Raw genomic sequence first — 16,209 nt, 5'->3', positions numbered from 1 at the left:
TTAATTGACTAAAGACTTAATATAAAGAGGGAAAAAATAGAATAATAAGTAGAAGTTAATAGGCTAGCCCTTTAGGCCTAGCGGTTTAGCTCGTTATATAATTATTAAAAGCTTAGCCTCGTAGCTTAAGGCTAAGTTATAAGGCCCATAGGGCCCTAGTATTTATTATTATAATATTACCCCCCCTTCTATACTAAAGGGCGCTATTCGTAGTACTAAAAAATAAACTTTTAAATTACCCCTTATTTTAATAAATTTATAATTATAATTACCGCTATTATATTATTATTATCCCTTAATAATAGCGGATTACTAATTATAATAGCTTTTATTTATATATTTAGGTTTTATAGCGGGCCCTTAGTAATTAAGTACTTATAATAAAACGCTTAGAGCGCCGCTAATATATACCTAAAGCTCTCTATATTATACTAAGTTAGATCCGTATTATACCCTTTTTAATTTACTTAGTATTATAATTTCCCCTTATATAAGCGTAATTTAATAACTTCCGAGACCTCGTACTTTAATTTATTATTATTATTAATAATTAATAACGGCGGGTCTTAGTTCTATTTAAATAATAAGTTATTAATAGCCTTTTTTAGTTTATTTAAATAAAAAACTAAGTATACTTAGCTATTTATTAATAGTTTTATAATCTATATACCCCCCTATTTAGTATTAATAATAAGCTATAGCCCGGCCTATAGTTATTATAATTTATTATATTAGCGGATTTTTAATATAAGGTATTAATAAAGACCTAGTCTCTTAGTTTTAAGTTATTTAAATACCGGTAATAGTTAATATACTTTTTATATCGTACTTAAATAACTTTTATATTACCCTTAGTAATCTCTTAGGCCTCGTATATTCCCTAGGCTATATACTACGTATTAATACAGTTTAGCTTCTTTTTTATAAAGCTAAATTAATAAGTTCGTTTAGATTAATTAAAAAAGAGCCGTAGCTAACGACCGAATTTTACTTCGTATAATAATAGCCCTATAATCTTATTAAGCTAAGTAATATAAATAAAATTAACCGCGAGTAATATATTATTTTAATTATTTTAGTATTAGTTAATTAATAATTTTAACCACTATAAGATATACTAGTTTAATACTTTTATTTAGCTATTTATTTAAAAATAGTCGGCCGTTAATAATTATAGCTTAACCCTATAAATTTTATAAAGCTCCCCTTAAAAATTGAAAATGAATTAAGGGCCTTAGTTCGATATAATAATCTTTAATAAGCTAAAAATAAGTAGTACTTATTTATAAAATATTTAGTTTATATTTTTTATTATAATAGTTTTATAATAAGGAATAAATATTACCCTTTTACCTAGGTAGTTTATTACTACCTAAATATTATTAAATCTTTTTTAATTAGTAAGGATAGTTATAAAGTTAGTAAAAATATATTATTACGGGTAGTTAAGTATTAAAAATAGCCTTATCTCCTCCGGGGGCTTATTACGTAGCTTTTATAATCAGTAATAAGTATAATAGTTCCGTACGTATTAATAAGTATTTATTATTAAGCCCGGCTAATAATATCGCTACTTAATTATTTTTACGATTTTATTACGCCCTAGGTAAGCGAGGAGCTTTTATTTATAGACCTCGTAAATAATTATAATACGAAGGTTCTTTTTTTTAAGTACTACGAGCTTTTTATTTATTATTAATAATCCGTTATTTTAAATAAACTAGCGCTCGTGCCCCTTAGTTATTAATACTTATATTAGTATAAAGGACGCTATAATAAGGTTTTTATTAAGCTTTAAAATCTTTTTTATTAATAAGTACCCCTAGAGCTCGTTTTTTAATAAGAGCGAGCTAATTATAAGCTATAATTAACTAATTATAGTACTTAATAGCGCTTATAGCTTTATTATAATATTAGGGAATAGTAATCTTAGTAATAAAAGAACTTAGGTCCTATTAGCCTTTTTTAGTACTTATTAAATATAAATATCTTCCATTTTTTATAATAAAGCGTTAGTTAGTACGTTCTCCTTCCCTAAGTAGTAGTAAATTTAAAAATTAAAGTTTATTAATATACTAGCTTAGCGGGTTTATTATAAATTAAATAAGTACTTAGTTATAAGGAATAATAATAGCTAATAATTTATGATAATATCGAACTTATATTCGTAGCTTATAAGCTCCGCGAGCTATTCTTTTAAGTATAATATTATTATTAATATCTTTTTATTATAAATAGCGTAGTTAAGCTCTACGCCGCTTATTATTTTTAAATAAAAAGTTACTAAGTATTATAACTTATTATCCTCTTATTATTATAATAGTATTTTAATATATACGGAGTTAGAGGCGTTAGTTTTTAGCTACGTTAATAGCTCTAACTTAAAGTAATAAAAGATTAGTATTAATATTAATACTAACTTTATAGCTTTAAAAGCCGTCTCATAGTTAGTACTAAAGTTAAAAAAAACTCTTTTACTTATTAATTTTATAAAAGGCCTAGCTAAGTAGCTATAATCCCTTATAAATCTCCTATAAAAATTATAAAACCTAAAAAAAGACTAAATACCCTTAAGTAATATAAATAGCTTCTAGTTTTTAATTATAAAAACTTTCTTTTTATTAAGCCATATACTTTTTATAAAAACTACGAAGCCTAGGTATTTTATAAAAGTAATACTAAATTCGTACTTCTTAATATCCGCTTATAAGCCTACTTTTTATAAGTAGTCTAATACTTTAATAACGTACTCTTAGTATTAAAGGGGGTTATTTAAGAAAATTAAAATATTATTTATATATACTATATAAAATTTATTTAAGTACTTTATTAATATTTTATTTATATATTATTAGTATGTAATAGGCCCGTTATAGAGCCTAAAGGGTATTATTTTATATTTATATACTATATAATAAGTTCTAAACGTTATTAAGTCCTTAAAGGCTAAGTCGAAGTAAATATAGTAAAAGGCTTATTTAATATTTAGTTTAGTAAATACTTTTACCCTATTTAGCTATATAAAGGTCTCGTTAATAAGTAATAATAAGTAGCGGTCTTTTTTTATAACCTTATTTAGCTTATAAAAGTTAATATAAAAGCGTAAATTACTATTATACTTTTTTATAAATAGTATTAGTAATACGAAAGGAGCGTTACTTAGCTTAATAAATCCCTTTTATAAATACTTTAATAAATAGGCCTTTATAGCCTTTAGCTTAAGTACTAACTATTTATATAAAAAGTAATAAGTTAGTTTCTTTTTATTATTATTTAAGAACTCGATTTTATAGTTATATAGCTTATAAAGCGCTAGTATATTACTAGCTACTCTATTAAAAACGTTAATCTAGGGCTATAAATATTTTAATAAGTTCGTTATTATAAAATTATAAGTAACCTAGTTATTATTATATAAGGGGTCTACCTCCTCCTTTTTATCTTTTATAATATAGTTAAGCTTATAAAATAATATAGAGCCTATTTCGACGTCGTTCTACTTTAAATTCTTTTTAAAAGCGGGAGCGCTAATAAAAATAATATTTATTTATATTATTATTAAGTATAGTTTTTATTACCTAGCCCTCTTTATAGGGGGGATATTAGTATTATTAAGGGCGCGTTTTATTTTTTTTATATTTTTAGCCTTATTTAACTATTATATTTAATAGGTTATTATTTTTAATAAGTATAATAATATCCTAATTAGTATACCCTTTACCTATTACTACTAAAGCTTTTAATTATAATAAGTTATATTTATTTTAAATAGGTCTTATTAATAATTAGTATCGATTTAGTATTATACGTTAATAATGTTTAGGGTATATAGGTCTTTAATATCTTTAATAATAATAAAGGACGTTTTTTATAATAATAAGTCCTTAGGCTATATTAGATATTAATAACGAATATTAAAGTTTACTTTATAGTATTCGAACTACTTTTATCCTAGGATTAGGTTAAAGCGGTCCGTATTAAGCTAAAAAGGGGTGTTTTTAAAAAGACTTATTAATTAATATATAAGTTAGCGGTTTATATTATATTAATATTATCTGATTATTCTTTATTAAATTTAATAATAAAGATTAAGTATTATAATTTATAAAATAGGGCCGCGTAGAACTATTATAATAAAGGGGTTATATAGTTATTTATAAATCCGTACTTATTAACTCCTATATTAAGTAAAGCTCTTAAGTAAATTCTATATTTATTAAATATTAATATAAGCTCTATTTTAAGGGGCTAGCCTCCTATAAGATTTTATAGGTTTATTAAATTAATTATTAATTTTTTATTCTTTTTTATATATATTCCCTAGCTAAGAGTTTACTTTTACTAGGGGTTTTAGTTTTTTAAATTTAACTCTATCTTAATAGGGCCCTCGGTAGTATTAATAATAACTATAGTAGTTTTCGGCTTCTTAAAGTAGTTCTTAAAAATATATTTAGTATTATTATAAATAAAGTAAGTATTACTATCTTTAAGCTTTTAATATAGGGCTTTGGGGATCGTTTTATAAATAGAGGTACGACCTTAGTCCTATTTAGTACCTCTAGTACTTTTATTATTTTTATTACTTTTATTACTCCTACCCGAGGTTTAATAAGTCTAGTTAAAAACCTTAATTAAGTAGTTTTTTATAAAAAGGGGCTATATTACGTTAGCTAGCTAAGTAACGTACTTAGTATATTTTTAAAAAGTAGCCGTATTATTTAAGTATTTTAATATAGCCTAGTTATCCCCCCAATAGAGTAATCCGCTAGGGCCGTACTGTGTATTACGTATTGAAGAAAACTAGGTATAATACGCTCTATACCTAACTACTAACTAAAATAGTTAACTAACTTGACTATTATCTCCCTTTTATTAACTTCTAACTTTTTATTACCCACTTATAGGGCGAGCTTTACTTATTCTAATACGTATAAAACCTCTTAATACTAGCCCGCGTAAGTAACTAGGTTTAATATAATTTATTTTTTTATATAAGTATTATTATTACTTAGGGGGTCCTATAGGAACTATTTAAGGCGCCGGCTTATTATCCTAACTTTATATACCTCCGGCCCGTTTATTATAATTATTATAATTAAGCTAATATTAATATATTAAATCTTAACGTCCGTATTAGCCCGGCTATTTATAGCGTTCGTACTATTACCTAGCTAAATTTTATATTATTAAAAAGTACTTTACTAATCCTTAAGCATACTTACGTTAGTTATAATAGTTATAGCGTTAAGCTAGTTAAAGAGGGTACTTAGCTTAAGAGGGATAGACTTATTAACGGGTATTTTTAGCTTACTAATTACTAATTATATACTAAGAGAGTAGGTTTTTATCGAGGTAGTAGTTTGTATATTAATAAGTTTATTTAGTAGATTTATTTAGTAGATTTATTTAGTAGATTTATTTAGTAAATTTATTTAGTAGATTTGTTTAGTAAATTTATTCAGTTTAAATAGAGAGTAGCTTTGGGCGATACTAAAAGTAATAAGGATAGAAAGAATCTTTATAAGCTCTAAAGAGTAGTAAATATTAGCCTATTTAGCCCTTTCTTTAGAAACCTCTACGTTACTATTAAAATTTAGAACTTCTATGGTTAAGGGCCGCCTCTAACTATTATAACTAATAATTATAACTAACTATTATAACTAACCTCTATTATTAACCTTTCTAATTAGCGCCGCTACGTAACGAAGAGGGTAGCTTACTTATCCCGAATTAAATAGTAGTTTTCGTATTAAAATTACTATATTACGTTAAGCGCGTACTTAGGATATATTACGTATATTATATAATTAAAAAATATATTATATTATATAATTTCCTTTAAAAGCGTGATCCTATTAAGGTCGATCTTTTGTGCTTATAAAGCCGGGAAAAAAACCACTATATAGCCTAGTTATAAAAATATATAAGTAGTTTATTATAAAAACGGCGCTTTTATTATAATTTTAAAAGCTTATTAATACGCGCGAGCTTAGCGAATATAGAGCGCTTTTAGTAAACGTTTTTAAATATAATTATAAGTATATTTAGCTTATAACTAGCGTTATTTATAATAATCGGGCTAATATAAACCGACTTAAGCTCGTAAAGTAGCTACTTAGCTATAATAATCTTATTAAAAGTTAGTATTAAGTATATAAACCCTATAATACTATATCTAATTTTATTAATAATATACTCTAAATAGTACTTATTTATACTATAATTAGTATTTTCTAAGCGCTTTATAATACGCTAGAGCTAGTAATCGAACTTAAGGTTAGTATTATTACTTATAAAAATAGGTACGTTAAGTATTTTTTAAAAGCTATAAGTAATAGGATAGGACGAGGCTAGAGTAGTTTTATAGCTATTTTATATTTCTAAGTATATTAGCTATTACTCTAGCGTATTAAAAGTAGCAGTATTTTAAATAGAGCTAGCTTAGGAGCCGTTTTTTAATTACTTTAGTCTTTTAATTATAACTATATTATTAATATAAGCTCGGGTAAGAGCTTTTTTTATAATATAGAGCTTTATAATAGTAATATACGTAAAGTTAAGGTTCTTATAGGTTATTATATATAGGCGCTTAGTACTATTACTTAGCTAGCTAATAGTAAAAACTAGGACCTACTCTAATTAGTACTAAGTAATATATATTTTTAGTTATTATTTAATCTATTTAAATAAGGTTTTTTTATTATTTTTAAAATATAGCTCTTAAATAAAGTCGAGGTTAATATACTACTTAGTATTCTTTTTAAAAAGGATATTATTATAAATATAAATAAGCGAAGTAAGCTAGTTAGTTACGTTATTAAGGTATACTAAGCGATCGGCTTAGGTAATAAAGGGTAAAAAGCGCTCTATTAGCTAGTTAGATAGTATAACCTTAGGGTTAATAACTAAGAGCTTAGCGCCTTTATTAGGGCCTATAACGCTCTATTAGGACTTATAAAAATAACGATTTTATTAAAAACCGTTAATATAAAAGGAGACCTAGCCTCTTTAGTTATATTCTCTAATTATTATATTTAGTAAAAGAGGTATATATTTAAAAAGTATTAATTACGCTACTTATATATAATTAATTCGGTCGGTTATTACTTAGCTCTTTTATACGCTTTTTTAATAAGAGTAGCTAGTTAAAATAATAAATAATTAATTAATTAAAATATTATCGTTCCGTTTTTAAAAAATAGTTAATTAAGTAATATTAAATAGTATTATAAAAAGGATCTTAAAGTAAGTTAAAACGCTACTATATTAACTTAATTAACTAAAGACTTAATATAAAGAGGGAAAAAATAGAATAATAAGTAGAAGCTAATAGGCTAGCCCTTTAGGCCTAGCGGTCTAGCTCGTTACGTAATTATTAAGAGCTTAGCCTCGTAGTTCAAGGCTGAGCTATAGGGCCTATAGGGCCCTAGTGCCCACTGCTATAACACGTCCGTTATATTAATTAATTAAATAAATAGTCGTTTTATAAATATTTCTTTTTACTAATTTAACTAGTTAATTTCTAATTATAGGCCGGCTATAAAAAAGTTATTTAATAAAAAAACTATTTAAAATAATAGTAAAAGGCTAGTTACTTAAGTAGTTCCGTTAATTAACGTAATTTAATATAATAAACGTCGACCTTTTATAAGTAATAAAGGGCTACGATTACTTAATTCCGTACGGTATTTAAAAATCGCCCCTTTTTTATTTATTTTTATAAAGTTAATTAATATAAATCTCTTATCCTATATAGTATTAAGAGGTCGTCTTTTTTATATAATAAAATACCTTATTAATTTATAATAATAAAATTTAATCATTAATTAGTATTAGTATCCTTATTATAAAGTAGTTAGTTCGAACCGTAGTTAATAAAGAGATTAATTAAACTATATAAATATTTACGTAAGTATAAAAAGGAGGTTCTAACTATAAGTTAGGCTAGCTATAATAATTATAAATAGGGCCCCTAATTAGCCCCTGCGCAGTTGGCTGTATGCCGCGGTCGAATTAGACTTCTAATCCGATAACTAGAAAATGATTCGTGTGCCCACGGCGCTCGTTAACTCCCCGCGTATAATGGAACAACTGCTATGCACATGATACGTCAAGCAGCACTTGGCGCGCCGTTCATCTCAGGTCGCAATGAGCACTGTAGATCTGTGACCGTGATACTGGGTCGTTTCCAAATGATCGGCCTGCTCCGGTTCTATTCCGGGATGAAACTCCACGTGTGTCCTGCACCCGCCCGAGTATTTGCAAGTGTCAGGGAGATTAATAATGAACGCAAATGATGCTGACTGGAAGAACAGAGCCACGCAACGTCGATGTAGATCTTTACAAAAGAGAGACATACTTTCCCTTTTCCCCGGTCAATCAAACCTTCTCAGCCAAAAAACTTTCGTTATCGCTATTTCCTTTTCAGATTCTGCCGTAATTCGGTGCTTTCCATTAAGCTTGATTTTTAACTTCGCACTATTGAATTCAATCACAATGAAGTTCGCACTCGCCGCATCTTTCTTCGCTGCTATTGTTGTCGTGCCGGTCACGGCCGGAGAGTGCGGCACGTTTGGGACCGATTTTGGAGCTTGTTTGAACTGGTGCTCTGATACCAACCCCGGTGCCGAACGATACATTATCGACGGATGTTATCGGGCTGTTTGCTCGAGCTGTAGACCTGCGAAGGAGCGATGTGAGTTGATTCTGGTTTTCTGAAGCCAAGCGTCGAGGAGAAGTTTACTGACAGAGGACCCGTACAGCACTCGAGGCACGAGTCTTCCAGGCGTGAAGATAACAAAAAGCCATCGAGCAATAGCACCAGATCATGTCTTCCCAGCTGGCCATCCCAGCTTGAGAACCTTTCCACGAGTCCGAATGCGACACAAACCACTTCTCAGTTCGCTTTCGCTCTGCCACGGCTTTTGTATCTATCGAGGATTGTTCGCAATCAAAATCGTTGTTTCACGGCTCGAGGTCGTTGTTAGTTTTAGCTCAGATACCCGATAGCAAGATATCACACACTCTCGAGGTTTTCCACGTTGGACCCAGTGCTGCCATCAATAATACTCAATCTTCGTGATCTAGGGTACGTACATGTAGACTCTTCCAACTGAATCCGCCGTTGCATGGGTATCATGTGTTTCATATCCCCCGATTCTCAACCATGAACTCCTCTTAGTCTCTCCCTCTTCTGCGTCTTATCCCAAGTTCAAGACTTTCCCTCAATGGCCGGTGCTTCTTCCGCACCGCCCACAACCTTCTCATATGCTGGAGCTGCCTCGCTAGGCCCATCATAAGCAGGAACCTCTTCAACAGGCGGCGGCGGTGCACTCGATGACGAAGCTACCGCAGATGCCCTCGTCCTCCCACTTGCCGTATCCTCATCTGGTGCCAGAACAAGCAACTTTTGACTTCCCTCACATTTCCAGCTTTCGCCCGCCACCGACAGCTTCACCTCCCAGTGCAACACGTGCTCAACCTTTAAGCAATACGTCACAAAGGTAGGCACGACCGTCTGCCCAAACGAACCTGCACCGTTTCTTTGACCGAGGAGCAGTCGTCCCAGCGCGTCCACTCGCAGATCCAGGACAGCACCAAGGTCTAGCGGAACTTCCTTAGGACCCGAGGGGACAACAATGGTGCTATCTTGGGCTTGGAAGAGATGCTTCAATCGCGCCAAGCAGAGTTTCCGCGTCTTGTTTGCGTCGTGAGGATCAAGAGTTCCGGGGCAAATGATGCCCGTCGTCGTCTGCAGCTCCAGCTCCAGCTGCTCTATCGTCACCGTCTGCGGTACATCCTCAATGATATCCGACGTCCGATCCCTGGATGGTGTCAGATGAAGCAGAAACGGGATGGTCGCCTCGTTTCCTAGCTGAATCACCGTGGGATATTGCACATCGAGGGTGTAGTGGAAGGTGGGAACTTTGGATGAGCCAAAGAACTTCTGCGTCCTCTGCTTGAACGACAGCTCCGCGTCAGTCATCCCTGGTAGCAACCGCTGACTGCTCACGCACCCAGTCTTGTTCCGCCTCTCCAGCTTAAAGTCGCTGATCATTGGCGATGGCACCGGAGGCGAAAATACTCTGACAGGCATCGCCGCCTTTACGACTGTGCTTTTCCCATGCACCACCAGCTCGGCCTCAACCCAGTACTCGACGAAACCATGCCAGCTCTTGTTGAACCCAGACCCGTCGAAATGAAATGTCCCCGGCAGCGGTTGCTCGGGTAGCCCTAGGCCAGCATGACCCCCGACGTTGGGGCGCAAAAAGCACGCCTCCTTGGCACTCTCCCCGCCACAGGCATTCACGGCCCTAGCATCCGTATGCGTCGGCAATGCGAGCGCAAAAGGCCATGATACAGGTTGGCCCCCAGCTCCGGGCGCGACGTGGACAGGTCCGCGGTGGACTACATCGCCGACGGCGTTCTCAGGCCAAAAGTTGAAACGGGAACGGTAGTAGCTCTTTTGGTTATTGCCGCGGGATACGACAAGTTTTGCCTTCGCACGGCCAAAGAGGCGGACGCGGACTGTGGCGTTGGCGGCGACGATGTGCGATTTGCGAACGATGTGGCCGAGAATGACGCTGCCTCCGTGAAGGGGCGTTTCTGGGTGAAGGAGCTGTATCGAGAGATCGAGATTGTTCTTCCTTTCCGTTGGAGGCATAATTGCTTCAATGCAAATCTTTATTCGCTCAAAAATGAATCAACTGGTGGGTCTAGAGAGAAAAGAACCATCGATGGCTTAAAACCCCGAGAAAACCGCTGTGTTTAAGCAGGTCGTGGATTGCGGCACAGTCCGTAAGCACTTAGGAACGAACATCGCGCCAGGCAGCGACAATGTGGTTAGCGCAGTGGCGCAGGTGGCGCTAAGCCTGGACGAAGCTGTGGCTGTGTAACATTACTTGATGAGTTGTTGACAGCCCACCGGCTCCCTTCATACCTTATCTCACAAGTCTGTTCATCTCATCTCATAGACGTGTCATCTAATCTTCTGGAGATTCTTTATTCTCTCTCTACGTTTTGTGTCAATGTAACCGTGCCATGTGGTTCATGATCTCAACTCCATTGCGCTGCCGTGCACTATCCACCCATTTGATACCCATACGCCCTTCCTACCTCTCTGCTCGGTATCCCACTGGTACAGACGACGCCATCTGCCGTTTGTGATAGAAAATCTGCTTCCAGCTGCCATAAAGTAGTCTGTAGCTCCGAGCTGGTGAAACAAATTGCAACGAGTTTTATTCTAGTCCCCTGGGAAAGATCAGATTCAATCAAAGGGAGACACCTACCATGGCCGATATCAGACAACCTAGATGGTCACCTCGGCCTCACTTTCTCAATCTATTGACGCTAAGTCAAATGTACGAGAGTGAGACTCACCATGGAGGTTTCATAGAGTCTCGTCAGCGTGCGACGGTAGGTGAGTAGATATTACAGTTGCCATTCGTGGCCGCATACAATATAAGTTCCACCTGTAACTTACAACTTACTTGTAGACCAACGAAGCAAGTAGGATATGAAGAGACGGAGTTGGATATGATTATGTAAATGGTCCTTTCAAATGTGCAGCATCATTTGTAAAACGCTAAGCTTGCCGACAAGAGTCTCGATAACCACCCCCTGAACTACTCCTCACTGGTCAATCTCACTACAGTCTCGGTAAGTGCTGTTTCAGCTCGCCATAGCGCTTTGTAAAGAACATGAAAATCATGTCAATCGAATACAACATGTGGGATTGATAGTCCTTTGAAGAGAGACTGCGCTTTTGCAATAGCCTTCATCACGTTTACGGTTTACCAAGTCATTACCGCAGCCTAATTCAGATGCCGAGAATGAAAATTTGTGTCGGCTAGGTATGTTTTTCAATGTGATTCTGTTTCGTACACCCTCGTACTGTGTGATAGAAGGCAGAAAGGGAGGCCAGATATCTTGGCTCGGGTTCGTAATGTTTCGCCGGGAATCTTCTCGTAGACATAAGGCTATGAGCCTGTGCATCTCTGTCATAAAAGAAATAGAGACGTTTTGATATGTTACGTTGGTACCAAGTCGCTCGCCTTCAGGACAGATATTTCAACGTAAACAAAAGTGATAGATGGCCTTTATGGGGAAGCCCATCGACTCAAATCTTATGACTTCAGGCCGCTAAGAAAGCCGACATTGACCTCCATGAAATCATGCAAAACCAGTAGTGGAAGGCCTCGAGGGAGAATAATTGATGCCAATCGTTAGGATGTTATACTCTACACTCTACATTATGTATGCTCAAACTACTATGGCAGTAAGGGGCTGAATTTAACCAACGAGCGATCATTCAAACTCATGGTTGACAACATGACGGAGCTTTCCAGGCGGAATTGTAAGGTTAAAATGTCATATGTCCAATATCTATTTGCACTGTAGCTCACTCGAGTAGCTTTCACCGCCTTTAAAAGTCGTGTGAACCACTGCAGGCCTGCTGCCCTGTGTGGCAAGATGTCATAGTTCATTCTATACGACATTACATCTAGCGCAAGTCCTGTAAGCAACAAAACACCTCTGGTCTAAACTCTCTTCGTGGCCGTCCAATATTGTGTTACTGTTTCCTTTATTAGATACCGGTTTCGCCTCCCGTAAGAAGCTGAACGGGGACTCACCATAAGTGAACTTGAGCAATGATTCTGGCTGTTGAGCGTATAGGCTGTCAATATTCTTCCGCGATGAAAGGTCCACGTCAAATCCAATCAGGTCTGCCAGATGAAGCACTTCCTCGGCGGAGAGCTGAAGGGCGGTGTGGGTACCGTATTTTAGTGCTACATAGTCACATGTCAGTCCGAATTTGCTGGTTGGATTACAAGAAAAACAGAAAGGTCAAAATTCATGGAAGAGTCCTGGAGTAAGAGTGATTACTTACGTCCAAGATTGACCCAAGTGCCACCAGGCTTCAGCAGCCGGTGGATATTGCTCAGAAAATCAATGATGTTGCTGCCAATATCAATGAAGAACAATGAGGCAACGGCGTCGAATTGGCCGTCCTCTGGGAACATCTCCAAGAAGTCGCCCTCAACGAACTTGACAGCCTTGTTCGGCATGTGATCCGGCACCGTCAGGGCTGTGTAGCGCGAGGTAGGGTTGGACTGATGGGTCCATTTGGTCACAAAGGGATGAATAGTATGTTGATGCAGTGAGGTTGTATGGTTTGTAAGAAGGTGGTGAGCCAGTATTGAGCTGAAGTCCAGATCATTGGCCGTAACATCATACCCTGCATCCATGTGTCAAAACTTGAATTCACGCCCACAAGTCAACTGCTAAAAGGATACGCACCCAGATCAGCAATGTCGCTTGCCAGCCTGCCCATACCGCATCCAGGTACAAGAACCTTCTTGCCCTTGGCATTCTTGCCAAAGTGTTTCCCCAGGCCAGCAATGACGGGCGGGAAAGTAGCTTCCCTCTCCTTGGCGCCAAACGTGCTCCAGTCTCGTGAAAGATGTCCAAAGGTCAGGTCCACAAGACCAAACTCGGCATCATCTTCGTCTGTCAACGGTCCTGGACCGGTTTGGTAATGCTTTCTTGAAATCTGCGCAATCTGCTTCGAGAGACGAGCGTTTACCTTGATCCCTTCCGTAGCCTTCTCAAAGTGCGCAGAATACCCGAGCTTGTCGCTCATCAGCTTCTGGGAGGGCGTCTGGCGGTCGTACCGCGCATACTTCCGCTGCAACACTCCCTGGGCGAGAGACGCATACTGCTCGAAGGAGTTGATGGCGTGTGCCAAATCTTCGGGAATTTTTTTTCCTCCTTCAGTTGCGCGTACAACCTTGGCAGGCCTCGTGGAAGTCCCGACGGGTGCTTTGGAAATGGATGGTGGAGGGGTGTCTAGAGGGGCGTTGAGCGCAACGTGAAGGGCTTCAGCGCGTGAGGAGAGCTTGGAAAAGAAAATGGCGACATCAGACAATGAGCCAGACCCGCGAAGGGCGAGGTAGAAGGGGAAGATGATGCAGAGGAAGAGAGCAAGGGAGCGGGAAGGGAAAATTGACGAGTACATCATTGTGATTGCGGCTAGGTATGAATTTGCGCCAGAAGAGGTTATTCTTGTTGCCAAATGCAGCTCTGATAAAAGCAGAATGAGCCTGAGAAGTGGATGAACGGCGTGATAAGTGGGAAAGTCCTTTCCCTTGAACCTCCTCGGCAGCTGCGATTCTTCCTCAGGGCCAGATACTTTGCATCCAGTCTCGAATATCAGAAGTCGCCGCAGGTATCAGAGCGCAACGGCTGCGCCCGCCGTCCGGCCCCAAGCAATGGGTTCTACCGTCTGAGCATTGTCTGAATCGAAAAGTGTGGATTACCACGATTCACGGTCCCTCGGATAGTGTCACGAGATATGGATGTGGTTAATGCTGCCCACATGGAGTGGGCCCGCTTTTTGTGACAGATAGTAACTGGGATCATCTCTGTTGAGGTTTGGAGTTTTGCAAGGGGGGCTTGTGTCCCATTCTGTGGTGACTTGAAGTAAACCTTCGGCTAGTGAGACAAGAAGCATCCCTCCCTCTAGTACAATCAGCCTTACCGCGAGCTGCTGGCGAGTCAAAGACCATGGAAAGTTGCCAGGTATGGAAACTATCTCGGATGACAGGCCACGTCAGACTCTCTGCCGAGCCGAATTTCTGGCATCGTAGCCAACACAACTTGCATTGGAACGAAGAGACGTTGACGATTGAAATAATGACGCTCCGTGATGATACTAGTGCATTCAACGTGATAATAATTGAACTCGTGGACTATTTTGTCCTGCCACAGCGTAAGCATTCGTACTACCAATTGAGGTAAAACTTGGTGTCGGCCAGCGGAATGGCAATATAAGTCTATATGATACTCTCTCATTGGCCGAAACAGCGCTTAAGTGGAACATAATCCAAACGACACAGTCAAACTACTTATTTAACCCTGTAACTGCCATCCATTCTGTGTGACTGCGTCTATCGTGCTTTCTCTAAGAATCTAAACCCACATTCTTGTTAGAGCCATGGGCCGAACAATTTTGTTTCTCTTTGCACTTGCCATTTTCTCAGTTCTCCCCAGCCACGGACAGGCAACAAAGTGCGGCAAGCTCTTCGAACGCAAAGAATGGCGAACATTGACCCAGGACGAGAAATCTGGCTGGGTGGGAGCTGTGAAATGCCTCGGAAGCATACGGCACCAACGATTGTCATTCACGCCGGAACAAACAGTCCCCGAGGGAATGAGAAGTCTATACGATGACTTCTCGTACTCGCACGCAGCAGTAGAGCACAGCGCACATAGGAATGTCTACTTTTTGCCGTGGCGTATGTTCCGTCCCCTCTCAACCTTTGTTCAACACTTCTATATTGACACCTGCGCAGACCGCTGGTTCCTCTATCTGTTCGACGCGTCTCTCCGCCAAAACTGCGGGTACGGCGGTCCAACGCCATACTGGGACTGGTCGCGCGATCACGCGGACCTGGTCGGCTCTTCCGTGTTTGAAGATTCACCCGAGTTTGGACTAGGCGGGACTGGAGACTGTAGTTCTTCCCCTGAGGCTGATTGCAAGGTCACTACAGGCGCTTTTGCCCAGTTGGAGCTTGCCTGGCCGATCCCTCACCCACTGCGTAGGAACTTGACGCTCATCACTGGGTGGTTCGATCATGAGAAGCCCCAGAACTCCACACTGGGCCCAGACTCTGTGCGGAACTCGACTGAACATCACACGGGCGATTTTTACAGTTTCCAGCACTCAATGGAGCAGATGCATAATCATGTCCATAACTTCGTTGGCGGTGACTTGGCGGGGGACTGCCTAAAGAAACTACTAGCGGAGGGTTGCAAGGACCTAGCCGTCGCCTTTACGCCTAACGAATCTCTATTTTAGTTGCATCATGCGCAGCTTGACCGTTTATGGAGCAAGGTGTGCACCCCTTCTAAACCTTACTTGATTCAACTATTATATTATCATAATAGCTTTAACTATCTATGGCCTTACTATACGTTACGTAACCTCGGTTATATAATTACTAAGGCCTACTTCGCTCATACCCTTTATATTAAAGCGAGCTTTATACCTATTTTTTATTTTTAATAAATAACCGTTCTTTTTATATACGTTAATACTCTTATAGTAGCTTTATAATAATTATAAGCTTAGTTTTAATTTAAACCCTTATATTTTTATTAAAAGGTTATTTCTTAAGGATTATAGTTTATTATATTTCTTTTTATAAT

The 16,209-nt window shown here is 37.2% G+C and overlaps 4 protein-coding genes across 4 annotated transcripts; 2 read left to right on the top strand and 2 right to left on the bottom strand.

Annotated features, from left to right (window-relative positions):
- Positions 1-8,496: 8,496 nt before the first annotated feature.
- CLUP02_00585 (uncharacterized protein) lies at positions 8,497-8,791 on the top strand (the record flags this gene model as incomplete). Its single annotated transcript, XM_049279632.1, has 2 exons — positions 8,497-8,695; positions 8,763-8,791. 2 exons carry the CDS (start codon positions 8,497-8,499, stop codon positions 8,789-8,791), a joined length of 228 nt encoding a protein of 75 aa, XP_049135589.1.
- A 420-nt stretch (positions 8,792-9,211) lies between these two features.
- On the bottom strand, positions 9,212-10,663 carry CLUP02_00584 (uncharacterized protein; the record flags this gene model as incomplete). The annotated part of the gene is made up of 1 exon (XM_049279631.1): positions 9,212-10,663. One exon carries the CDS (start codon positions 10,661-10,663, stop codon positions 9,212-9,214), a length of 1,452 nt encoding a protein of 483 aa, XP_049135588.1.
- Positions 10,664-12,424: 1,761 nt separating this feature from the next.
- On the bottom strand, positions 12,425-14,020 carry CLUP02_00583 (uncharacterized protein; the record flags this gene model as incomplete). Its single annotated transcript, XM_049279630.1, has 4 exons — positions 12,425-12,459; positions 12,633-12,788; positions 12,890-13,237; positions 13,300-14,020. The coding sequence occupies 4 exons, from the start codon at positions 14,018-14,020 to the stop codon at positions 12,425-12,427; spliced, it is 1,260 nt and encodes a 419-aa protein (XP_049135587.1).
- A 1,191-nt stretch (positions 14,021-15,211) lies between these two features.
- Positions 15,212-15,859, top strand: CLUP02_00582 (uncharacterized protein; the record flags this gene model as incomplete). The annotated part of the gene is made up of 1 exon (XM_049279629.1): positions 15,212-15,859. One exon carries the CDS (start codon positions 15,212-15,214, stop codon positions 15,857-15,859), a length of 648 nt encoding a protein of 215 aa, XP_049135586.1.
- Positions 15,860-16,209: the final 350 nt, after the last annotated feature.

This window comes from Colletotrichum lupini, chromosome 1, assembly GCF_023278565.1.
Source record: "Colletotrichum lupini chromosome 1, complete sequence".
Classification (NCBI taxonomy): domain Eukaryota; kingdom Fungi; phylum Ascomycota; class Sordariomycetes; order Glomerellales; family Glomerellaceae; genus Colletotrichum; species Colletotrichum lupini.
Note: the sequence above shows the minus strand (reverse complement) of the source record. Positions and strands in the feature narration are given on the sequence as shown.